The 25,948-nt window shown below is 40.9% G+C and overlaps 1 protein-coding gene and 1 long non-coding RNA gene across 3 annotated transcripts in view; one reads left to right on the top strand and one right to left on the bottom strand.

Annotated features, from left to right (window-relative positions):
* Positions 1-292: 292 nt before the first annotated feature.
* On the bottom strand, positions 293-17,045 carry LOX (lysyl oxidase). 2 transcript variants are annotated; one of them, XM_059693792.1, is made up of 7 exons: positions 15,996-17,043; positions 15,531-15,639; positions 13,766-13,903; positions 12,358-12,514; positions 6,989-7,084; positions 6,465-6,580; positions 293-2,111 (listed from the first exon to the last, which is right to left on the bottom strand). In XM_059693792.1, exons 1-7 carry the CDS (start codon positions 16,648-16,650, stop codon positions 2,105-2,107), a joined length of 1,278 nt encoding a protein of 425 aa, XP_059549775.1. In that variant the 5' UTR covers positions 16,651-17,043; the 3' UTR covers positions 293-2,104. The 2 variants fall into 2 exon arrangements, with proteins under 2 accessions (XP_059549775.1, XP_059549776.1); XM_059693793.1 differs by lacking the exon at positions 293-2,111 and having other exon boundaries at positions 6,461-6,580; positions 15,996-17,045.
* A 558-nt stretch (positions 17,046-17,603) lies between these two features.
* LOC132232390 (uncharacterized) overlaps positions 17,604-25,948 on the top strand; it is a 53,000-nt gene continuing 44,655 nt past the window's right edge. Inside the window, exon 1 of the long non-coding RNA XR_009452418.1 lies at positions 17,604-17,699. This is a non-coding gene — a long non-coding RNA (uncharacterized LOC132232390). The remainder of the gene's footprint in view (positions 17,700-25,948) is intronic.

Raw genomic sequence — 25,948 nt, 5'->3', positions numbered from 1 at the left:
AAAGGATAATAATGACATTTTTAATACTTAATTGAGGTTAGAGAAAATCTTTTTTATATCCTAATGCCTAGCATGTCAGTGCCTGGATATATTAGGCCCTCAAATGATGATGGATGGACAGACAAATGGAGGGCCTAATGAATGATAATAAATGTATCATCTCGTGTATCCAAAGGCCATGATATTGGCTAGCTTTTAATACAGGGGTAAGAATCTTGTACTAATAGATCTTAAATCTGTAGATGCCAGTCTGGCTCAGTATTAATACTGACAGTAGTTTTTCGTTTTCCTAAAAAGTAAGTATGTTAAAATATTTGAAAATATTATAATCTAAAAGAAAGTATCTTTCTGCAATCTTATAACTAAAAAGCAATTTAAGGCAAAGAGGTACATCAAAGAAGCTATCCCATAGCTCAGATACTAGCTCAGTGAAAGCTCTGGTCTCTACTAAGCTGTCTGTGTTCTCTGTTGGGAAGTGTGCCCTGGTGGATGTAGATCTGTGGCCCTCCATTATCCACCCCTCAATGACTGTCCATCTCTAGCACCTCTCACTGCTCTAGGCACTGAGTGAATGCTGAATGGTGTTGACTTTACAACTCCATGGCATGTAATACACGGAGGCCAACTCATTTTTAAATTCTACCTGTGTGTCCTGGCACTTGAAGTACCTTGCTTGAGATTTTAATACTGGTTAATATAGAAAAACTTCTGCTTAAGCACCACTAACTTAAAAGTGTAATTTGACTTCTTTCTGCACCTTTTGAATCTAAGAAAAAAAGGAAGTCTCCCAATTCTGTTTGGCACATGACTTCACAGTTTAAAATAAAAGCACAGCTGTCTCATTATGCAGCATAGCCTTTGGTTTTGCCGAAAGTATTTTTTTTTTTTTACCCTTATTCACTAACCCCTCAAGTACATAATGCTGTGTGCTTTGCTAGTCTGGATTATATTTCAGACACACACACACACACACACACACACACACACACACACACAACTGATTCCTGGATGACATAGGATATGGTTCCTATACCCACACACATTATGTCATCTATTCTGGATAACTTAAAACTGTCTAGCATTCCTCTTTTTAAAGCTGAACATTTTTTTAAATGTAGAAAATTGGAAAATTCTAAGATGGTTTTCATTACTTTTTAAAAATTATTTGAGAGACAGTTGTAGTTTGAGGGACTTGTTCATTTTGCTTTTTATTTTATGTCTGTAAGAAAAAAATTTTGGCTAGTACTTCAATATACTTAATTGTGCATTATCTTTGGATATATCACGTTTGTCATCAGAATAACTTCCCACTGACACAGTTGTCCTATGTATACCAGTTCCCAGAAGGGTAATTTTAAGATGCCACTTAAAAGGTCTCTGCCCATAGGAAAATTAAAGAGTAGAGTGGAGCATCAACAAATGTCAGGGAGAGTTGGGCAGCTCAATTACTTAATTTGTCCCAAAATAAAAACTGACGTATGTCAGAATGAAATTGTACACTTGACAGAAAGAAAGTTTATCTACTAATTAAAAAATGTAAACATAAATTTTATATAGGGATGTAGCTATCTGAATACATATACTGCCATTTCTCTGCTATATAGTAATATTTTTTGAGACCAATGGTAATACATTTGTTCCTTTCTCAGCACCAAATGTGTCCATACCTATTTAAACAGTAGGAGCCAGGACATATATAAGCCAATGATTACCGTAGTTCACTGAAGTTACAGCACTTTAGAAAATTCCCAGTTCAAAGTAATTTTGGCTCATTCATTGCAATATTACTTTCTCTTCTGTATTATAATTTCAAAAAAAGCATAAATTTGGATTTCTTTGAAAGAGCCAAGGGTGCAACTACAGAATTGAAACATGTTAATTCACAAAATAATGTGGATAATAATATTACAATTTTTCCAAACAATGCCAATTTAAATGTTCAAAATCCAGTTATGTGCTTAGTTATAAAAAAGTCCAAACAAAAATTAATTTGTTGTTTTCTGTTCTCTTTTTCAAAATACATAAATCCTACTGAAGTTAATCTATTTTTCCCACTTCAGAACACCAGGCACTGATTTATCCATTGGGAGTCTTGGCTTGCTTTTTAATACCTATATTAAAAAACAAAAGATAAGTTATCAACCTGATAATATTATGAATGAATAAAGTAGACAAGTTTGAAGTCAACCTTTTAATAAAATGAGATCTCATTTTTCCTCCACCTAAGCAGTAGTTACCTTATGAAATTATCCATTAATACTTGATTGAGAAAAAATATTTTTTTATTTGAGAGAGAGAGAGAGAGAAATATAAATTTCTTTTCCCACTTATTTATGCATTCATTGGTTAATTCTTATATATGCCCTGACAGGGGATTGAACCTGCAACATTGACATATCAGGATAATGCAGTTAGGGCCAATACTTGATTTTAACACTGATTTAAAGAAAGTAACTATGTCAGCAGCAGAAAGTATATGCCTGATATTTATGGTTAAAAAAAAAATCTACTGAAACAACCAAAAGTAAAGCAGGACTCATCAGAACAGCAGCTCTGCCTGGGTGAGTTCACTCCATGGAGCAAGTGTGGCATGTGCACCAAGAAGCAGGGCCATGGCCTCTCACTGTCCTGCATTAGTCCTTTCCCAGTATGATTTGGGATGTGTAGTGAGGCATTAATGTGCAAGACACTGGATCAAAGCCAATACATCAATATTAGTGTGTTGACATTATGATCACAGATTCCCCATGTAAAGGAAATAAGAATGCACTTAGTCCAAATCATAAACCATAAATTTCCCAACAGTAATGTCTGTGAGAAGAGAACTTAATTGTAGCATCATAGAACTGAACTGGACCGCAAAGTCACTTGGTCTATATGTTTTGTATACAATAAGGAAAATGAGGGAGAAGAGGATACATTAAAGGCACACACTTTCTAACGGGATGCTTTGTTCGCACCAATGAATGCTCTCAAATATTTCATTCATGTGAAAAACATCAGTAAACTGAGGTAATATGTCTTTAAGAGTTAAAAAAGTACAATAATGCTACCAAGGGAATCACACCCACTGCTACTTACAGTCACCAGACTGACCACATAACTTTAGGTTACGTATGCTCCCCGCCCAAGAACCGTACAGACTCTGCATGGCCTCCAAAATGAACTTCTAACTTTCTGTCTTGCTCTTCAGTGCTCTCTTTGATCTGGTCCCATTTTACTGCTCCACCCTTTTTACCTAACTCTTCACTCCATGAAACATGTTTTAGCCAAACCAGAACACTTGCTTTTCCAAACATATCCTGCAATTTCTTCCTGCCATGTAGGTGTCAGTGATGTTGACTCCTCCCAGCATGCTCTTTTTTTAAAAAAAAATTATCTTTATTGTTGATATTATTACAGATGTCCCTCCTCCTTTTTTCCCATTGACCCCCTTCTCTCCGCACCTACCCTTTCCAGGTCTTCTCCACACTATTGCCTGTGTCCATTGGCTATGCATATATGCATATAAGTTCCCTGGTTAATCTTCTCCACCCCCCCCCCCCCCGCTCCCCTCACCCCACCTTCCCTCTGCCATTCAGAGCATGCTCTTGCCAAACCCTCTCCAGTGCAGTCCTCCTCAGCCTTCAAGGCCCAATTCAAATGCTGTCCTAAAGCCTCTCCTGATTCTCAGCCAGAGGACATCTCCCCTTCCTCTGAACTCTGATCCCTAGCAAGGGAGGCTGGAAGTGAAAGTTTAAGAGGCAGTCAGCTGAAGGTGAGGATTTCTTTCTCAAGTCGAGGTTTCTGCACTTCTCCCATTATTTTCCATTCATGGATAAGTATGATCTTCTTTATGATTCACTAACTATGGGTTATTAAACTCACATTTTCATCTGATCAATATTCATTATCAAAATTCTACCTCAACCACTCTGGCAGTTTAGTTACAGTCAGTGGCAACTGGTTAAAAAAAGAAAAGGCAACTCTAGGCTGAAACAATTTTTATTTGCTCAAAATATCTGGCAGCCTGGCTGGTGTGGCTCAGTGGTGGTTGAGCATCAACCTATGAACCAAGACATCAAGGTTCAATTCCTGGTCAGGGCACATGCCCAGGTTGTGGGTTTGATCCCCAATAGGGGCATGCAGGAGGCAGCCAATCAATGATTCTCTCTCATCATTGATGTTTCTTTCTCTCCTCCCTTCCTCTCTGACACAATAAAAACACATTTTAAAAAAAGAAAAAGGAAATGTCTGGCAACATCCAATTCAATGGATTCTACTGGATGAAAAGCAAGACACATTCTGTGAAACAACAGAGTCTTCTCTCCAGACCTCATCCCGGAGCAAAGCTAGCAGTTGTACCTGGGAGTCACCTAGCTTATTATAACAGAGGTCCTGGCCCCACTACATTTTATTTTACCCCTCGTGGAACTCCTCATTGTTTGTTTATTACAGTTGTGCATTTCTCTCACCCTCTCAATTCCCTAAAGAGAGGGTAATTATCTATTAATCAAATATTGACTAAGAGGCTACATATTGGCAGACCTATACCTGGTAATGGGTTTACAGTAGACAAGAAGCGAGGTCCCGGCTATGACAGTAGGACAAGAGACAAACATTGAACAAAGATTCACAAGTAATTAATTGGAATTATTGGAATTATTGCTATACAGGGTCAGGAATCTTATTTATCCTTGCATTGCTCTCTAATACCCAGTATAGGACCTCAATAAATACATAATGCACGTGTGAGAGTACCAAGGATTAGAGAATGAAGGAATTATAAAAATTAAGATAACCCATTTATTTTAGCTCAAATTCCATTGCTGTTCTGGGGATTTTCAGTAACACTGTGATCACTCTGTACTATATGGGTCATAAACCCATCCAGGTTTCCTGTGTTGTGGGCATGTTCAGAAGAATATGTTTAATCATCATTTTTTCAGTTCTGTCCCTTTGCAGTTACAAGCTTCATTGACCTTGAATGGCATGTGATGGAAAGTGGCACGTGATGACACTTATAAAGCACAGCCTTTGCTCATTCATGAGAATGAGGAAAAGGCGCCCCTGTAAGGTGAATGCAGCCCAAGCCACAGGAGGTGGCTCTGTGAGTGGAGCATGGGACAGGAACCCAGGTCTAAGGCAGAGCCTGCACAACCGGTTTAGGTGGTCTTGGGGAAACCTACAACTACAGGTGCATGTGTGGTGAACCACTGTCCTGGTTGGTACATCAGGGAGAAATTACTATTAATTGTGAGTTTCTAGTGTACCTGTTACACCTTTCTGTGTGACCCAGAGGCACCGGTGCCTCTCCAGCATCAAAGCAAACCTGATGCGTTGTCAGTATCATTCTCATGGTGTGCTCATTGTTCAGAAGGTGCCGCTCACAGGTGGCATGTGTAGTTAGACTCTCTAACCCAGCAACACTAAAGCAGGCAGTGCTTAAGGCATTAGGGCAGTGGTTCTCAACCTGTGGGTCGCCAACCTGTGGGTGGCGACCCCTTTGGGGGTTGAACAACCCTTTCACAGAGGTTGCCTAAGGCCATCAGAAAACACATATATAATTACATATTGTTTTTGTGATTAATCACTATGCTTTAATTATGTTCAATTTGTAACAATGAAAATACATCCTGCAGATCACATATTTACATTATGATTCATAACAGTAGCAACATTACAGTTATGAAGTAGCAACGAAAATAATTTTATGGTTGGGGGTCACCACAACATGAGGGACTGTATTAAAGGGTCGCGGCATTAGGAAGGTTGAGAACCACTGCATTAGGGTGAGATGGGCAGACAAGCAGGAAACCTGCCCAGCTTTCGCTAAGTACTGTCATCAACACACCACTCCTGTTAATATTAATGTGCTGGGATTCTATCTAAGATGTCATTTGGAGAAGGGTTTCAGGACTAAGAAAATGATTAAGGTGCCTCCACACATCCCTTCTTTTGTGGAATATTTCCCTAGTATTTGTTCTAGAACTCAGATATATGAACTCTTGATTTTCACAGAGCAGGCAGTCTGATCCCTTCAGCTGCATTCTTTAAGGCAGTGATTTTTCAGAATGTACTTTGAGGAACTCTAGGAATTTCTCCAGAACTCCGTCATGGACTCTGGCAGCAGCAGGAAACCCAACCGTTTGGGCTCCCACAAGGTCACCCACACTGTGTATTGCATATTTCACATATTCGGCCTCCACACATGCTTTCTGGGTAAACAGTGTGTTCTCTGTGTGTGGGTGTGTGCTTCAGAACTAAGTTTTAAGATGCTAAAAAGCTGAGTACACCCTTCTTTCTCTAGCATTGCCAAAAAAAGATCAGCTCCAACTATGTGATAGTGCACACCATTTTCTACCTTCGGCCTAGTTTGCAAGGAGGCTATACTAATGATAGAAACAAATATCATTTGTTTAATGCCTGTTGATGAGCTAAAATGCTTGGGAAAGAGTATCACTTAGTTAGGGAGTCAGACTCACGGTGAAATTGTGCAGCCCGAGGCATACGCATGATGTCCTGTGTAGCGAATGTCACAGCGCACGACATTGTTGGAATAGTCCGATTCAGGCACCAAGTAGCTGGGGTTCACACTGACCTAGGCAACACAAACATCATCTGAATTTTAGATTTTATTAGCAGTGTTTACTGGTTAATTTCTTCCTGTTTTCATAGGGCTACCATGCTTCAACTCATAGAGGCAGGGAGGGTGAAGTTTTAGGCAAATGGTTATTAAACTCTGGAGAGGTTATATATTTTCCCCTCAAGTTTTTTTAAAATAAGACATTTTGGGAGATATCTGTAATACTATCTATTGATATATATGTGTGTGTATATATATATATATAAAATAAAAAATCATATGTCTGGGATCATTTAGAAATAGTTATAGAAAATGTATAATTGCTTTCAGGGTCATGATTATATAACATTTGAATCCAGAGAAAGGGATCTATCAAATTGCAGTGGAAATAAGTTACAGCTATATATTCTCAAAGGCCTCTACCTTTAGGATGTAGTTTCCAGGTGCTACATCTGTGATGTCAATCCACTGGCAGTCTATGTCTGCATTATAAGTATCATAACAGCCAGGACTCAACCCCTAAAACAAATAAAATAAAAAATTTAAAAAAGATGGTGTATGGTTAGATATGCTAAAGAATATGCATATTAACCCTAGCCAGTTTGGCTCAGCGGATAGAGCGTCAGCCTGTGGACCAAAGGGCCCTGGATTTGATTCTGGTCAAGGGCACGTACCTTGGTTGCAGGCTTCTCCCTGGCACAGGCCCTGGTTGGGGCTCATGCAGGAGGCAACCAATTGATGTGTTTCTCTCACATCGATGTTTCTCTCTGTCTTTCCCTCTCTCTTCCACTCTCCCTAAAAATCAATGAGAAAATATCCACGGATGAAGGATTAACAAAGAGAAGGAGAGAGAGAGAGAGAGAGAGAGAGAGAGAGAGAGAGAGAGAGAGAGAGAGAGAGAGAGGGAGAAAATGCATATTATTTGTAAATCAGATTTTAAGTTAGTATTTACAAGAGTTTGTAAGAACAACTATATTTATATTGCATCTCCCTTGAGAAATATATTTTACTCAGCCTTATAGCACCTCCAGCCAAAAACAAACAAAAAACCTGCCTAATATAAGTAGTAGTATATCTAGCTTCATAAAAGTGTCATAAATCACCAGTGATAAGTATAATCTTAAGTGACAAAATAGACCTCCACCAAAATTCTAGACTATCACCAGCTCAAGAATAAAGGCCACATACTAACCAATTTAGCTAAAATATTCTCTTCTCAGTACAACCTTCCCCAATTTCGACCTTTGGAAATGACTTCCTGTACTCTGCCCATGATACTTTCTTGTGTATATAGCTTTTATAGTATTTATCCTTCTCTGCTCTGAATTATAATCCTATCTAATAAAAGAGAAACATGGTAATTAGTGTACGACCGCTACCCTTCCCATTGGCTAATCAGGGTGATATGCAAATTAACTGCCAGCCAAGATGGCGGCCGGCAGCCAGGCAGCTGGAAGCTAACATGAGGCTTGCTTGCTTCAGTGACGGAGGACTCCAACGTTTCCCGCCTGCCTTGCCGGCCTCTGAGCTTACAGTTTGAAACATTGTAACAAATATAGAAGCTAAAGAAAACCCCAGAAACCAGCTTTCAGCCAGCCGGGATCTCAGAGCTGGAGTTGATACAGTGTTTCGAGATTATAGAACCCAAACAAACCAGATACCTGCTTTCAGCAGCAGAGGCTTCAGAGCTGGAGCCAGAGCTAAAGCTGGCCCAGAATAAAAAAAAAAGAAAAAAAGGAGCGGTTGGGAGCTTCAGTCACTGCCAGCCTGAAAACAGCCCTCAGCCCCTGACCCAGACTGGCCAGGCACCCCAGTGGGGACCCCCACCCTGATCCAGGACACCCTTCAGGACAAACCAGCCAGCCCCCAACCATGCAACAGGCCTCTATTCCATATAGTAAAAGGGTAATATGCCTCCCAGCACCAGGATCAGCGGAGCCGAGAGGCCTCCCGGCACCGGGATCAGCGTGACAGGGGGCAGCGCCCAAACCCCCTGATCGCCCTGCGGCTCTGTGTGTGACAGGGGGCGGGGCCACAACCTCCCTATCGGCCCTGCTCTGTTCCTGACAGGGGAAGGCGCCCCAACCCCCTGATCGGCCCTGCTCTGTGCATGACAGGGTACAGAGCCCCAACCCCCCTGATGGGCCCTGCTCTGTGCGTGACAGGGGGTGGCGCTGCAAACTCCCCATCGACCCTACCTTGAGTGTGACAGGGGGCGGTGCCCAACCCCCAATCGGCCCTACCCTTAGTGTGACTGAGAGTGGCATCGCAACTTCCGATCCGCCCTGCTCTGTGCATGACAGGGGGCGGTGCCCCAACTCCCCAATCGGGCCTGCTCTGAGCCCAACCAGGGGCTGCACCTAGGGATTAGGCCTGCCCTCTGCCACCAGGGAGCAGGCCTAAGCCAGCAGGTCGTTATCTCCCGAGGGGTCCCAGACTGGGAGAGGGCACAGGCCGGGCTGAGCGACCCCCCCCCCTCCCCCCAGTGAACAAATTTTTGTGCACTGGGCCTCTAGTCCTATATAATAAAAGCCTAATATGCTAAGTGTCTGGTCGTTTGGTGACCAGTCGACTGTTCAACCAATCAAAGTGTAATATGCTAATGATATGCTAAAGTCGCTCAACTGCTCGCTATGATGTGCACTGACCACTAGGGGGCAGATGCTCTGACTGGTAGATTAGCTTGCTGATGTGGTCCGGCTGATCAGGACTGAGCGAGATGGGCCAGACATGCCTTGGAGCCCTCCTGCAGTCCCTCCCTGGCCCCGATCGTGCACTGGTGGGGTCCCGCAGCCTGATCTGTGCCCTCTCCCAATCCAGGAACCCTTGGGGGATGTTGGAGAGCCAGTTTTGGCCTGATCCCATGGACCACTCCCCTCAGGAGAGTGCCAGACACAGGGCTCACAGATGACTAGCACTGCAATGGTGGTGCGAACCTCTCCCAATCGGGACTGATTGAGCGCAAGCCCTAGGCAGGCGTAGTGGGGCCGGGATGAGAGGGAGTGGCAGGTAGAAGCTGCAGGCAGTGTTGGACTGTGGCTTTTGCTGGTCCCCACAGGCCACCCTGAGGGACCCCACCCGTGCATGAATTCGTGCACTGGGCCTCTAGTCATACTATATAAAAACATCTAACTAAAGGTTGTAAGCTCCCTAAGGGTAAGGTCTATGATTGCGTTTTTGAATAGCTAACAGTAATTATGTATTACATGCCAGGAATCATTTTAAACATAAATTCAGTTCCCAGAACTACATGAAGCAGGTGCTATTATTATCCCCATTTTATAAATAAGGAATCTGAGGCACAGTAAGATCAAATAACTCGTGGAAGATATGTAGCTTATAAGTGGCTGAGTTGGTTTTGAGTTTAGGCATGTGGATCCAGAATCTCTGATGTTCCTCACCACACTGTACCCTTTCTCATATAGTCACTGAAATACCTTGTTGAATTAAAGGGATGAATGTATGTCTCAATGTACACATCCCACCTCACTTCACTTGCTAAGGTATTCATGTCAGCATGTAAATGAGTGACTTCTACAGGCTGCGAGGAGAAGAATACCAATGAGATACAGTCCTTGCTCTCCGGAAAGTTATAGTCTGAAGAAGTTTGTTCATACTGAAGTCTGTAGGTTCAGTCTCAAATCTATTAGTTCTTCACAAGAATTTTTACTGTTGTATTTTCATTCTAATCGTAATCTAAAGTAAATTAAAAAGCATATGCTAGAGTCATTTTAACTCAATACTGCAATTTAATTTCAGCACCCCAAATTGCTTTGGTGCTTAAGATCACCTTGGTCGCCAAAGAGATGGCAAAATCATCTAAGCGTGTCCTACCAGTGCTGGTTTGATGATAACCTGATTTGGGGAGAAAGAGGAAGAATTGTGCTCTCATACCACACACAATGTAGCATGGACAGGCCACACTCAGAAGTACCTGTGCCACAGCATTGAGAACCATGTACCCACCTTTGCTCATACCAATGCATTAACGGTATGTTGAGGAATAATTATGTAAATAGAATAATTTTTGCTTTCTTATCCCATAATAAATACTTAATAAGTGCTAGCTCTTATTGTTGTTGCTGTTGCTACTACTAAATTTATGGCATTACAAGGATGTCATTGGAATAGATATCTATTTAATCCAGGGTTAAATAGTGCTACAATGTTAATATTACTTTCAAGTAAATAAAAGAGCTTTAAAGAATGCTGAAACTGGTACTCTAGCATGACTCAGCTGGCAGAAGTTAAGTATGAGCTTTGGTTATTTGAACTAGCAAACAAATATGGGAGTTTTTAAGGCTATTAAGGAAACAGGTATTTCATATATTCAAAGTCATGCTTTAAAACCAGATTAAATGTAGAACCTTACCTGAGGCTGTCTAAATTAGCTGTTTTGGTTTTAGCAAAACACAACTGATACAGTAAATTAATCTGACAGTTTCTAGTTTTGTATATATTTAACATATAATTTTTTATGAAAGTATAAATATAAGGAAGTTATATCTAGTTTTATATTTGGATACATTTAATCAACATTATAATACAACTATTCTAAGTCAATATTGGGGCTTTGAATTATTTTTTCCTTTAAATGATATGCCAGTCTAATTGAAAAACACAAATTGCTTGTAATGCAAGACCTGGTGAATAGCAGTTAATAGGACATAAATGAGATGGTTAAGGGGAAAGCTACCATACAAAATGAAGTGGGGTGACCCCAAGAATTAAAAGATTAGAAGTGCTATAAATACCTGTAGTCCTAGATTCATGTATTTCAGCAGTGAGCTATTCACAGTGCCTCTTTCTGAATAAAAACAATAAACTAGGTCCCTTCACAGGCAGGTCCTGTGGGTCTCTCAGAGTGAAAAAGGAATTTCTGTAGACACACATCTGTAAGGTATGGGTAGTTTATATCTTCTTTTGTTTAAAGAATAAGTGTTGCCTCAGGGCACATGGAATTGAACCCTACCCCCTCCAATTGCTCTCATATTCTAAGCTTAGAGAAAGAAGCAGCAGTAACATTTAGGTCACCAAAGGCTTCCTGCCACAGCCCTGGAATTTGCTTCCCCTTGCTCCGAGACATATACACTCACTACTCCTTGCCAAGAGTTCGGCAGGAGTAAAATTATAATGTCCTTTTACAAATTAGAGTTTCTTATGGAAATACTGGCATGGCTTTGAACTGACACAGATTTTTCCATTATAGGACACACAAATTGCTTAGTTCAGCATGATTTTTAAAAATTCATCCAAAGAACATACATCTGACATCAATTATACTGTAGTCTTAAATATATATGTGTAAAGAAAGAAATTGTATCCTTCTGCTTTTATTTACATGATTAAAAGAGACAGTTTTTTAAAGTGCTTTTTAAGAAGCCTACTTTCTCTCCTTTTGCTAACCATAATCACCGGGTATCCTATTTTTAGCATACTAGGTTTTGCAGGTAGGAAAACAGGTATCTTTTCTACAGTTACTTACCAAGCCGGTGAAAGAATACAGAATGAGCGCAGATATGGAAACCATTCAGACTTTTTCAGAGAGTAAAGTGCTGCTTTTGATTGTGGAACATAATGAGTCTGCAGTGACCTTCGGTGATGATAAAATACTTTCAAAATAATTTGGATCATCAAGCCTTCACTTTTGTTTTCTCAATTATCTTCTATCTTGACTAGATAACCCCTAAATGAGGCAGTTTATAAAAGACAGGCGGGAGGAAAGAAAATAGAAGACCCCTTTGTTTTCTCTCTGAAGCCTGCAGATGCCTGATTTGCTGATGCCAACCTACCTGTGTGTGTGCAGTACATGCAAACCGCCTGTGGTAGCCATAGTCACAGGACGTGTCCTCCAGGCAGAAACTTGCTTTGTGGCCCTCAGCCACCCTCCTCTGGGTGTTGGCATCAAGCAGGTCATAGTGGCTGAACTCATCCATGCTGTGGTAATGTCTAGTGTGCCCCACAACACACAGACAGTGGGCAGTGGCAGAGAGAAAAAGCAGTGAGAACTTCAGATGACTCCCCGCTGCCCCACCCGTCTGTTTGCACATTAAAGTTAAGATAATGTTTATCTTTTTAAAGCCAGTTTCATGCATTATCTCCCCTCACCCCCGCCTTCACCGCCCCCCCGCCCCCCTGCTTTCACCCAGGGTCAGAAGTCTATAAAAACGAAGTTTTCAACTTTGCTACTTGGAAGAAAAAGACATATTTTGAATGTTTTGCTTTTCTATTATAACCTGTTTTATCTTTGAATATTAAATAGAAATAGACAGTAAATTTCTGTGTTTAAGTGAAACTTGCCATGTGTTTTCTAGTATATTTCCCTTGGCTGCCATACTGATGTTTCACTCCAAAAAAGAAGAGCACATGACTCTTGGGAGGTTTCTGTGAGATTTTAGAAATTTGAGTTCCCATAGATTTAAAATCATTACTGAAATGCAAAAGAGAAAATGGTATGTTTTATCCACCATTATTATTTTAACGAGTATAAGCTTTTATTTGGAAATGAATAATTCTATTTTATCAGCACATTAGGTGCTCATATCTATTGTTATCATTTCATGAGAGAACATGCTGAGTTATTCATCTGCTCCCATTAGGAAGAGAACAAAAGGAAATGGTTGGAACTGAAGAAAGTTTAAGGGCACATATCAGGATTTTCTGGCAATAAACACCTGAGCAATTTATCTAGGCTAATTACAGAATAACCTAATGTGGAAATCTTTAAATTTAGGACAGAACAGGCAAAGTTGTATTGATACAGGTCTTTTGAAAGATGGAGACAGGTCTTCTCAGCTCATGGAGTATATCATATACACCTTTCTTTGAGAAAGGTATCTGAACCCTTTTAATAACAACTTGTGGTCTTTATTAAATGCTGTTAAATGCTAACTACAGATGATCTTGGCTGCAATGGGCTTTTTTATAAATCTACTTGAAATATATTGAAGTAAAATTCTAGTGAATCCAATCACTGAACCCTATCAACAGTTTTAATAAACTGGACTTACAGTTCCTAATTTAAAAGATAACAGGATCTAATAATTGATGTATTATTTTAAAGACAGATTCCATTGATTATGTCAGACTACATAGAGAAAAATTCTAAATGTGAAAGACAGCAATTTTCTCCCTTTGTGTAAAAATCATTTGAAAAATACAAAACCAACTCAAAAGTACCCAGGAGGCCCATCCACTTACTGGTGACAGCTGTGCCATTCCCAGGAATATCTTGGTCGGCTTGGTAAGAAATCTGATGTCCCTTGATTTTTCACTCTTTGGGGAAATCTTAGCAGCACCCTGTGATCATAATCTCTGACATCTGCTCTATATGCTGAGCTGTCATTTTAAAAAAAGAAACATTATTATTTTCACAGACTATTAACTAAAGAGACAATTACAAGCAAAACCTTTTCAGTATATAATGGTAACTCTTCCACTCCTCCAACTAGCCTATGGGTTCAAGAGTCAGGGCATTTTGCTGATTATTGTGGAATCTCCAGATTTTAGAAGAGTGCCTGGCAAGTAGTCAGAGCTCTGTGAATATATGTTGAATGGGTGAGTGAATGACAACTATGGAAATCCTCAGTATAAATATAAAAACAATAAAATTAGTATTATAGTCTTGCTGGCGTGGCTCAGTGGTTGAGCATCAACCTATGAACCAGGAGGTCACAGTTTGATTCCTGGTCAGGGCACATGCCAGGGTTTTGGGCTTGATCCCCAGTAAGGGGCATGCAGGGGGCAGCCAATCAATGATTCTCTCTCATCATTGATGTTTCTATCTCTCCCTCTCCCTTCTTCTCTCTGAAATCAATAATTTGAAAAATATTTTAAGATAACAAGTGATAAGTAAACTTTATAATCAAGTCAAGTTTAACCATATGAATGAGTGAAACTGAGGTGGAAATTATCCCAAATTAAAAAAAAAATCATCCATATTTACCTGTTAAGAACTTTGAATTTAATAATACATTTCTTGAACAAATAACTATGATGTAAAGTGGGGAAATCACTCTAAAAAGTACACAAATAATTTTAGACACATAATTTTGTAACTTCACTGTCTTCAAAACAACAGCATTACTGTAATAGTATAGGGAGTGCAATGGTGTTAGTGATGCAAGACTCAAGAATGAAAATGATGAGCTTCGATTTTCTTCTCTTCCTTTAGCCTGAAAATTATAAAGGGTCACAGTGGAAGAAATATATGAATAAACATTATTGTGTTCCTTCTAATATACTATTTTGTGTGACTATGCATTCAAATACTACTGATGACTAATGACCTTATTTTACAGTGTAAAAATTTTTGAGACCTATCAAAACGTCCTCTAGCTCCCTCCGCTGGTTTCCCAGCTGCAACTTCAGAGAAATCTATTACTATGATTTTATTTTAGGACGGATGGAAAAACAAAGTTCTTGTTCATAGTCTTATTCTGGCTGTAGTGACACCCAAATAGCTAAGTTAATTATGGCTTCAAACAAAAGGAGAAAACTTAACCTTTGCCAATAAGGGGTTCCTCAGTGGCAAATTAACCCCCAGTCTTTTAAGGGTATATTAACAAGCTCTTTGATTACAATATTTTCCATGTTATTGTACAGTTAGTTGTTTAATAAAAAGTTATTGGAAACAGTTGGCTTCAAAGTTGAAGGATCTTGGAAAACAGACAGAGCCACCCCTCTCCCCCCCATACACACACACACACACACACACACACACACACTTGGGAGAAGGATTTGCTCCATCTCCTTGATTTGTGCTGCAGTTTGAAAGAACCCACAGAAATCTTAAAAATTTTCTCTCTCCATCCAGGTCACCGTGCCCAGGAGTTCAAGTCCTACTTCCAGCTCTTGTACCACTTCCCAGCTCTTATCTGTTAGGAACAAGAGTAGTCAGAACCAGGGACCTGATGAGTCCCTGGAGCCAAGAGGGGAGCCAGGACGCTGATATCCCAGCTCGTACCTGGCCAAGCAGTTTTCCTCCGCAGCGCATCTCAGGTTGTACATGGACATCTTTTGCACGTAAGTGGACGCCTGGATGTAGTAGGGATCTGGCACCAGGTCCGGGAGACCTAAACGTCAGCAGGTGATGGGCATAGTGAGACAACCCTGCGCCCCTTGCCCTGGCCACTGGTCCCTCCGTGTCCCTTACTCCTCAACCTCTACCCAGCCGGACTGCTGTTTTAGTGTGGGGCTGCGGGTCGCAGGAGAATGGGGGATGCCTGGGGCTGCAGAGCAATGTGGAAAGGAAGCAGGAGGGGCCAGGCACGCGGTTTGCACCAGATTCCAGGGCTGCCTCTGTAGGCGCAGGGGGAGGGGTCGGATCTGCGGGGGCTCGGGCCTGCCGCGCCCTGGCAGCCACGTCGGGGAGCCACCAGCCACGTTGGGGAAGGGGTGCCCGGGTGGTTCCTGAGACTTGGGTGCTTACCGTACTGGAAGTAGCCGGTGCCATAGCCGGGTCGGTACCTGCTCCCAGGCCGGGGCCTTTCATACGTGTCGTAGTAGTTGTAATAGGGGTTGTCGTCGGAGTACTTGTAAGGGTTGTATGGGTCGTCTCCCACCATGCCGTCCACGCGGCTAGGCAGTCGCAAGTTACTGAGTGCCGGGCGCTCTGCGGACGCGGTCCGGTTACTCGCGCGCGCGGAGCCAGCGTCGCGGGTCCCGGACGACGAGTAGCCAGCCTGGAACCAGTGGCGGGCGGCGGGCCTGGGGCGGCCGCCGGCGGCACCCGACGGGGCAGCGGTCCGCGCCGGAGCGGCCGCCGTGCGGTTGTTGCGGAGCAGCAGGATCGGCGTGCGCGGCTGCTGGGCGGCAGCGTTGGCGGCGCCCGGGCCGGTGGCGCTCGGGTCCCGTCGGCGCTGCGGCTGGTACTGGGAGCCCAGGCTCAGCAGGCTGAACACCTGCCCGTTGTTCTCCCATTGGATCTTCTGGCTCCAGGCGCCCGGAGCCGCCGGGGGGTCGCGAGGGGGAGCCGCCGGGGGGTCGCGAGGGGACTGCTGCTGGCCGGCGGCCGGAGGGGCGCAGCGCAGGACCGTGCAGAGCTGCAGCGGCCCCAGCAGGAGCGCGGTCCAGGTGAAGCGCATCTCTCCCCTTCTCCGATTGCCCCCACTCCGGGAGGACGTAGCTCAGAGAAAAGGAAAACTGGACAGAAATCACGTGAGGGAGGGAGACCTCTTCCACCAGGAAGGCAGCGGAGCGCGGGTATCGTCGTCCCCAGCCAGCAGTGCCAAGGTTGGGCTGCAGACCCTTCTCCAGCCCAGGCGGCTGCTGGGACGTGGCACCCGCCTCTGCTCTTTCCCAGCGCTCTGGAAGGCGATGGGGAGCGGCGCGGCGGCCCGGCGAGCCGGCAGTGTCTGGAGTGAAGGAAGGAGGAGAGATTTTAAACTTTCTGGCACGTTTGCAAAGTTACACAAGCCGTTCTGGCCTGGCCACCCCTCCGCTATTTGTTCACGTAATGCGATTGGAAACGTGCAAGGGGACAGCTCCTCGCCTCGGCCCCTCCCGCGCCTCCCCGTCCCGTCCTCCTCCCCCCCCCCCCCCCCCGCTCCCCCCAGACACGTTGCACAGGGAACGTTAAGGGGAAAGAACCAAACGGAACACACATCCTGAGACACACTCGGTTTAATCTGGGGCGAACATGCAGGAATTTCAAAAGACTCAGACAGACTAAGGCAGCCAGGCCATGGGGCGAAGCCAAAATATGCATGAAGAAAAATGCTATTAGGTCACCAGCCCTGGAGAGGCGGGAAGTCAGGAGGTGGGGAGGGCGCTAGGGGCGAGAGTTGGGGGTTGGAGGTGGAACCATTGTGACTAACATTTATCCTTAAGGAGTTACCCAGACACATTTTCCAATGCATACTCACTCACTTTTATGGGAAGTGCCCTCAGCAAATAAACCCCAGGATATCAAATTTTGTTTTTTGTGTGTTGGTAACATGAGAAATGGGTTACAAATTTGTTTCCTACAGTGAATAATAACAAAAAGTGAAATTTTGCAGAGAACAAAAGCCAGTAACACTGAAACCTGCCTCTTTTTCAGAATGCTGGCCTGATCTGTACTTTGAGTGGAAGTAAAGAACCATCTTTCACCCCAACAGTGTCTACCAGGAAGTTTCATTGAGCAGGGGCTGGGGTGAGACTGCCTGAGAGAGCACTCAGGACAAATAAGCATTTTATCTGACTTTTTTCCCCTCTCTCTTTTACATCTAATAATTAGGTTTCACTTTGGATTTTAAAAATGTCAGTCACCATTTGTTAAATATCGAAAAGTCCTATGATGTTTGATTGATCTTCCAACTTAAACAAAAATGTTGCTAAAGAAACAGCTGGGATTCAGATTTTGGTAAAGAGAAGGGTGTAGGAGTGGCCAGAGGAGAATGGGCAGGAGGATAGGGTGGGAGGTTGGAAAGAGATGCTTAATGGACCAGATATTCACATACCACACAGGTTTTGGGCAGTGCTGGAGACATTTCAAAGGAAAATTGCTGCTAAACAGCTTGACTTAAAACTATGACTCAACACCAGATTTTAATAACCTTTTGTTGGTGTCATCCTTGAGCTGTTGTCTGAGCTAGTGTCATCCTTGAGCTGAATACTTCAATATTCAGCTATCTCTGTTAGTCTCTGCCACTCCACGTGTTTTTTTTAAAATATATTTTTAGTTATTTCAGGGAGAAAGGGAGAGGGAAAGAGAGATAGAAACATCAATGATGAGAGAGAATCATCCACCAGCTGCCTCCTGCATGCCCACTTTGGGGATCGAGCCTGCAACCCCAGGCATGTGCCCTGACAGGAATTGAACCCTGACCTTCTGGTTCATAGGTCAATGCTCATCCACTGAGCCACGCCAGCCAGGCGCTGTCTCTCCACATTGGTTATGTTGTGGACATCTGCTAATTGGACTGCTCAGCATCCATTTCCCTTTTGTTGTAGTTGTTGTTGTTGTTGTTGTTTTGAACAACTATTTTCCTTTGGGAAACTTCCTCTACCCATTGAGTTGTGGCACTAACTGAGCATTCATGAGACTTCCCCCGCTTCAGGTAGTGGTCATGATATCCAAGCTTGGCTCATCACACTGTCTCCCTAGAATTTGACTCTTAAGCAGAAAGACACAGAAGTCAACAATGTTGGGGTCCACGCTCCCCACTACTGAAGAACTTGTCTGTGGGGTCTTGCTACACAGATTCCCCCTGAGCTGTGTTACACCAATATCTTTGAACAACTGGTCCTTCCATTTTTTTCCCAATGTGTTCCTTTGTACAGAGTCAATATCTGTTATTTGCCACCTAAAGAACCCTGACTGACACTGGGGGAATTGTGGCCGCTTCTTTCAACTACTCCGATCACACAATTTTGAGTCCAAGGTGATAGGTTTGGCTCTTTTTGAGTCCAGTTGGATTTGCTCTGCCTATGACCCCATAGTGTCTTTGGTCACAAAGAGGTGTCAGATGGAAGCTTGCCAGTGGATTAGCAAACCTATTGCTTATATGATGAAGATAAAACTTCAAGTGCAAATCCCACTGATGACAGGTCAATGGTGTCATTTCTTTCTGCGAAGGTCAGAGACATCTCCAGCTGTCATTTTATGGACTTGATGCTGTGGTTAAAATTAAACTAGTCAATTTCTCCAAACCCACAAAGAGAAGATAGAGTAAAAAGAAGCAGGTGTATATAATTTGAATGGACAGGCCAAATTATAGGAGTAGCAGGAAGGGAGAGTGTATAATTACCTCTCATCTGAAAAAGATTCTGCGTGCACCCATGAAGTGTATTCCCCAGAAGAGAGAAGCCTGTAACTGCTAGTGCTTGACCACATGTTCCCGAGGGAAGACCTCTGCTGTGGAGGTCACTGTCAGAGCGGCCGACCACAGCAGCTCCTAATGGAGGGAAGAAAGTTTATGCTGGATCTCAGATAAAATAGCCTTGTTTCCAATCCTGGTGCTCACACAAAAAAGCTGTGTATCTTTGGACAGTTGATTTACTTTCCCTGGCTCTCAGTTATCTGTAGGAATCAAGAATTATCCAAATCTTTTCTAAAGTAGTTTTTCTAGTTTTAAAATCTCTGATTTTTGTGTATGTCTAAGTACTTGCAACTACTTTCAATTCATTCACTATAGTGTTTCATTATTATTATTAATATTTAATTGAATAATTACTTCAGTTGGACTTTAAAACATTGGATGTATTTTATGTGTGAGCTAGAGTTTGCAGACTGTCATTTTCCTTTTTTACTTATTTCCCATCAGTGAAATTCAATATCCATTTATTTCCTTTACAAATACTTTGAACACATTTATGCTCTGAAGTGTAGTATGCCGTAATGGTAATTGGCACACATGAGCACTCAATGAATATCAATGAGTTCATGCATTCTCAGAATTTATAGCTGAATGAGGTTCACCAATTTTTGAATTTGCTCCAACAGTTTTAAAAATGTCTTTATACTCTTATCAGAATATAAGTAACTAATGAGAACAGTAATGGTGTGCAATATTTATTTTCTTTAAAAGCACTACTTTATGGGGGGAAGCGCATTACCCTTTGTGACACATCCTAAAGAGACACTTAATTGGTTTTCTCTCTCTTCCACTTTCTCTAAACTCTGGCTTAAGACTCAGCCAGCTGAAAACAAACATGTGGCTACCACATTGGGGACAATTGAAAGTGTTTGTGGGCCCTATGGGAGTTAGTCTAGACACATATTGTACTCTCTGTTTAATGACAAAACGATTATTCACAATATTGGAGAAACCACAATTCCTTCTACTCAGCACTGAAATAATAATAATGGTAACTGCAGCTATATCAAGATACCTTTAGTTTTGGTAAAATCCACAGATGTTTTCACTTTGATATTGAGACTTTCTTTTTGTGGACAATTTTGCAGCGTATACCATAAGAGGAAGAGAGATGGAATGATGTCACTTTTTTTTTTAAAAAAAGTGTTTTTATTGATTTTTAGAAAGAGAGGAAGGGAGGCAGACAGAGAGACAGAAACATTGATGAGAGAGAAACATCATCAATTAGCTGCCTCCTGCATGGCCCCTACTGGGGATCGAGTCCACAAAACCCAAGCATGTGCCCTGACCAGAAATCGAACCTACAATCTCTTGGTTTCTGGGTTGATGTTCAACTGCTGAGCCACACTGGTCAGGCTGATGTCACTTTTTAAAAATTTTTATTTAAGGTTCTAAGGTATCAATATTAAGGAGTTCAACTGCAAAATCTGGCCCAAAATGGGGAAGCTGTCATAAAAGGGAAAGTGGTCATAAAGCTATGTTCCTGATACTTAACTGTATTTATATTTTGGGAATAATATTTTCCATATAAATGGAAAGTTGTGTTACATAGAAAGCCCAAACCATATAGTAGTGTTTCTGAACAACCAATTCCAGAACACCAATGCCATTGTCAAAGGACTCCGGGTGGAACAGAAATTCTTTTGTTTGGGGCTCAGGAAGCTCATAAATCCTATTCTTTGGTCAAGACTAATGCTCATATGTGCTTTGATGCTGTGTAGTTCGAAAACATCAGAGGAAGTAGAATAATGAAAGTGTGAAGCTGGAGATCTGTAAGGGGAAAATTATTGAGAAAAGCGGTAGGTATGACATCCAACACCAGGGGGATGAACTGAGGGGTGAGTGAGGACATGAACACATTTAAAAAGGTAATTCAAAATGGGTAACAGAGTGAAATAAAAAACCAGGAATCTTTTCACTTGGAGTAAAATGAAGGCAAGGGGTAAGGTTGTCTTGGAGTTAACAGTGTGCTTGTGTTCCTTCTCCTCATTCTTGTCTTTTACCACATACCACTTCCAGGTACTCACCCAAATATAAAAAGTAGACAGTTGGTACACACTTGTCTGTGTGTCAAGACTGAACTGGAAAAAAAAATCTGTAAACAGACTGGGTAGGAGAATTCCAGAAATAATGAATTTTAAATATATCTTGTTTGGTTACCTATCCCCTTGGGCCACCTAGGGAATGGAAAAGTGGAGCTTAACCCTAGGGAATGGAAAAGTATTTCATTCTGGTATCTTTAACGCATATTCATATGTGATTAAGTAAATAATGTTAGTAACTAGAACAAAATGGAAGAAATGAGAAGAGGTGAAGTTATGATAGGAGAATGGGTCTTTGAAATTCAATGAAACAAAGTTCAAAGTAATTTGGTTATATTGACCACAAAAATAAGGAATCAGCCAGTTGGCAAAACTGCCTACAAGTGAAGCCCAAGTGATTTGATTAGGCCTGACGGACTGTCCAATGACAATGAGGCAACTGTTCATGCTGTGGGGTGTACTAGGTCGTTTCTGTTTTTAACTGATAGAGTACCGTGCACTCTGGCTCTACATCCTGGCCTGTTTGCTGCTCCTCAGCTCTTTCTGGATTCAGCTTCACTGTCGCAGAACCCTAAAAGTTATTTAATCCAATATAACCTGCATGTGATCCTCTAAGATGGTAGGAGAGAAGTGGAAAGGACATTGATGTTTAACTGGGCCATAGTTACAATGCACCATAGTAAGCCCACTGCTTTAACTTAACCCAAGGTGCACTGCTTTCTTTGGAGGCCCAGGAGGAGCAAGACGACAAATTACTAATAACCTATTGCAAATTTCATGGAGTTTGTTTTTTTCTCTTCCCTATAAAAATGATAGTTCTGAGAACATTTGAAGGTGTTTTACGTTTGGAATAGAGGCAGAGTGGAAGGAAGATTGTGATGGGGCTGTAAAGATGAAAACTTGTTCCCTGATTGGGTTTAAGGTCAGTTTTGAGAATCATACTTTCTTTTTCTGTTATTATTAGAATACTACTCATTGTATCATCTTACTTTCTCTCAATTATATAACACCCTAAGCAGAGAATCAAAGAATTTTATATAATGCCTTTTAAAGCCAGGAGAGTCTTTTAAAGCAGGCCCAGTTAGTTATAGTTAATACATTGTTACAAACATTGGCTTATTTGGCTTCTACCTATTTTCTTTTTTTACATTTTCACTGTTTCAGGGGTTTCTTCAAGAGGGTGGAAAATAAAAAGGGAAAAACTGAAGCTCATAGTTGTGGGAATCGTGTCCCTATAGGTCACATAATGGCACTGGACAGTTCGACCATTGTTTTGGGCTACTTACAGAGAACAAGACAGTGGCATATCTTGTATACTTTATTCTCAATTGTCCATATAAGTTATTGGAAGTAATATAAGGGCAAATAATACAATGGAATATGGAAAATATTAAATGAATTGTTTGAGTGAAAATATTAAATAAATATTAAGTGGAAACTAAATGTATACAACCCTAGAATGATTTTTGGCTAAAGAATCTCTGAAGTCCAGATAATTGAGTTGAATACACAGGGTCTTTCCAGGCTTGCTAAAATGGTCCCTAGTAAAAGGAAATAATAAGGAAATATGCAATAATAAGAAAAATAAGCAATTAATCAGCTTTTCTAACAAATGATATCTGCCCTCTCATTAATAACAAACATTTTTATCTCTAGTCATTTACAGTGTTCTTAGCCTAATGCAAAGTTCTTAGATGTATTACCTCACTTTATCCTCACAACAACCCTATGAGGTGGTCATTAGTACTTTCATTTCATGTAGGAAATAGAAGCTTAGAGAGATTAAGCAATATGCTCAGTTAAAAACTGCCGAAGCTAGATCTTGAACCCAGGTCTATCCTGTTATAAACACCATATTAAACTCTTGCCATGTGAAGTCGAAAGAAGGTTAAGTATTTGTTTCTTTGGTTTTCTTTCTTTGTCTTAATTATTTGGATAATTATTAAATGAGTGACTCATTAAAGGTAACATGACGAGGACATTGTGACCAGACCAATTAAATGAATAGACTAACAATGGCTGTTTACCTAGTGCCCATGGCTAAATGGCATTGGAATAAGTCTGACATATGAATTAACTGGAAGGTGACAAATAGTAGAAAGAATATGGGTGATGGAGACAAGTTTTTGGATAACTGCTACCTCAACTTTCTACTGGCAGGATGTTCTTGGACAAATTGCTTAACTATTCTGAGACTTGGATTTCTCATCCGAAGATGAAGATAAGACCTATCTTGCAGGGTTGTTGTGAGAATGAAATGTTTGTAAGTGTATGGCAGAGAATCTTGCTTATAGATGGCACTAAGTAGATGGTAACTATTGTTACTGCTTGTTGCTTAGACATTAGAATTTAAAAGTCATCAAAGACCGTTTGTGATAGACAGTCATGCGGGAAGGCATTTTCTATATCAATGAAAACAGAACATTTTTTCACTTTTAAAATGCCTATTATGTTACTTTGAGGGAGGAATATTCTTTGAAAAATAAATCAACTCTGTTGGGTATAATTTATATAAAATAAGATGCACAACTTTCAAGTGTATGTGTGATGTATTTTAACGGGTGTAAATGGCTTTGTAAATGACACCACAATCAAGATCCAGAGTAATTCCATCGTTCCATGATGAAGTTCCTGTGAGCCCACTCCACCCCTACCCCAGGAAACCACAGTTCTGATTTTTTCCCAGCTGAATTAGTTTTATCTACTCTAGAACTTCATACAGCAGACACCCATTGTGTCTCTTCTTTTGCCCAACATGTCTGTAAGAATTCATCCATGCTATCACTCAATTAGCAGTTCTTTAATTTTTTTTTAATAAGTAGAATTTCACGCTGTGAACATACATATTTGTTTCATGCTGTGAACATGTTTGTTTTTTGTTTTCCAGATTGGGGCTATTGAGCATTCATCTACAAATTATTCCATGGATGTATTTTTTTTTCTTTTAGGCAAATATTTTGAGATAGAATTGCTGTACATTTAGAGAAGGTAGATATTTAATTTTATAAGAAGCTTTCAAATATTTTTATAAGTACTTGTATTATTTTACATTTATGCCAGCCAGCTATAGTGTTCCCATTGTTCCACATCCTTGCCAACCTCTGATATTTCAGGCTTTTCCCATTTTAGCCATTAGGTGTGAAGTGATTTCTCATTGTTGTTTAATTTCCATTTCCTTAATGACTAATGGTTTTTCTTTCATGTGCTATTTTTCAAGTGCTACAAATTTGTGAGATATATATTCTAATCTTTTGCCCAATTTTTAGTTTTTTATATTCTTATTGAGGTGTAGGAGTTTTTTATACATTTTAGATGCAAGATTTATATGAGATATATATAATAAATAATTTCTTTGTGGGCTTACCTTTTTATTTTTTAATGATGTCTTTTGAAGAACAGGAGTTTATAATTTTGATAAAATCCATTTTATCAATTATTTTTCTCTTATGATTAGTGTTTTCTTGTATCCTGTCTAAGAAATCTTTCTCTACAACTCCACAATATTTTCTTCCATGTTTTCTTCTAGAAGCTTTGTAATTTCAGCTATATGTTTAGTTCTATGGTCCTTTTAAAAGTACTTTTGTATATAGTATGAGGTAGGAGTTGAGGTTTATTTATTTCCACATGGAGATATCTAGTTGATTCAGCACTATTTGTTGAAAAGACAATCCCCCCCGCCGCCCTCCACCCAATATGCCCCTTAACACCTTTGTCAAAAATTAACTCCACTTCCTATTCTTTTTCACAGATCTGGTAACTTATTCTTATGCCAATACCACAGTCTTGATTATTGTAGCTTTAAGTCCTGAAATCAGGTAATGAAAGTTCTCCAATTTTATAATGTTTTTTTAAATGCTTTGACTATTTTAGGCTCTTTCTATTTCCATATACAATTTAGAAACAGCTTGTCAATTTCTATCTAAAAAAGCTGCTGAAATTCTGATTGAGGCTGCATGGAATCTATAGATCAGTTTGGGGACAATTTACATTTTAACAAGAATTTCCCAATCCATAAACATGGCATAGGACTTTACTTATTCAGGTCTTTCATTTCTTTCAGCAATCTCTTGTAATGTTCAGTGTGGAAACTTCTCATCTCTTTGCCCATACATAGTGTACTGCACTTTTTTTATAAAGCTGGCCTCACCTGTAACTATGTGTTCAATATCTGTATTCCCAACTCAACTATATTTCCAGAGGGATATAAATGTCATCAATAATATAATCATCCAAGCTGCTTATTTCCATCTGTAGGAATGATGATATCCTTTATGTATTGTGTGGGGACCAAGTACAATATCTATTCTCAATACATGTTAATAAGTTGTAATCATAAAAATACGTTGTTCTAGCCCAAAGCATAGTTTCAACAAACATGTATTACACTCCCAGAATCAGTGTGCCAAATGAAAAGTCACTTCAGCTGCCTCAGCATGGGAACTTAAGTATTTACTCACTTGGGAAAGAAATGGGCCTAAGTTAACCAGAATAGCAGAATGTCTGCTCCAGAGAGGTCTTGGGCTGAAGCAACTGGAACCTTA

This window comes from Myotis daubentonii, chromosome 4 (assembly GCF_963259705.1).
Source record: "Myotis daubentonii chromosome 4, mMyoDau2.1, whole genome shotgun sequence".
NCBI lineage: Eukaryota > Metazoa > Chordata > Mammalia > Chiroptera > Vespertilionidae > Myotis > Myotis daubentonii.
Note: the sequence above shows the minus strand (reverse complement) of the source record. Positions and strands in the feature narration are given on the sequence as shown.

Excerpts from the sequence above, each read along its gene's own strand:
- LOX (XM_059693792.1), bottom strand. The coding sequence starts at position 16,650 with ATGCGCTTCACCTGGACCGCGCTCCTGCTGGGGCCGCTGCAGCTCTGC. Across the intron at positions 15,640-15,995 it reads CACCGGCTACTTCCAGTACG|GTCTCCCGGACCTGGTGCCA; the intron begins GTAAGCACCCAA and ends GCTGACGTTTAG. Across the intron at positions 7,085-12,357 it reads CATGTACTGCACACACACAG|GGGTTGAGTCCTGGCTGTTA; the intron begins GTAGGTTGGCAT and ends TATTTGTTTTAG.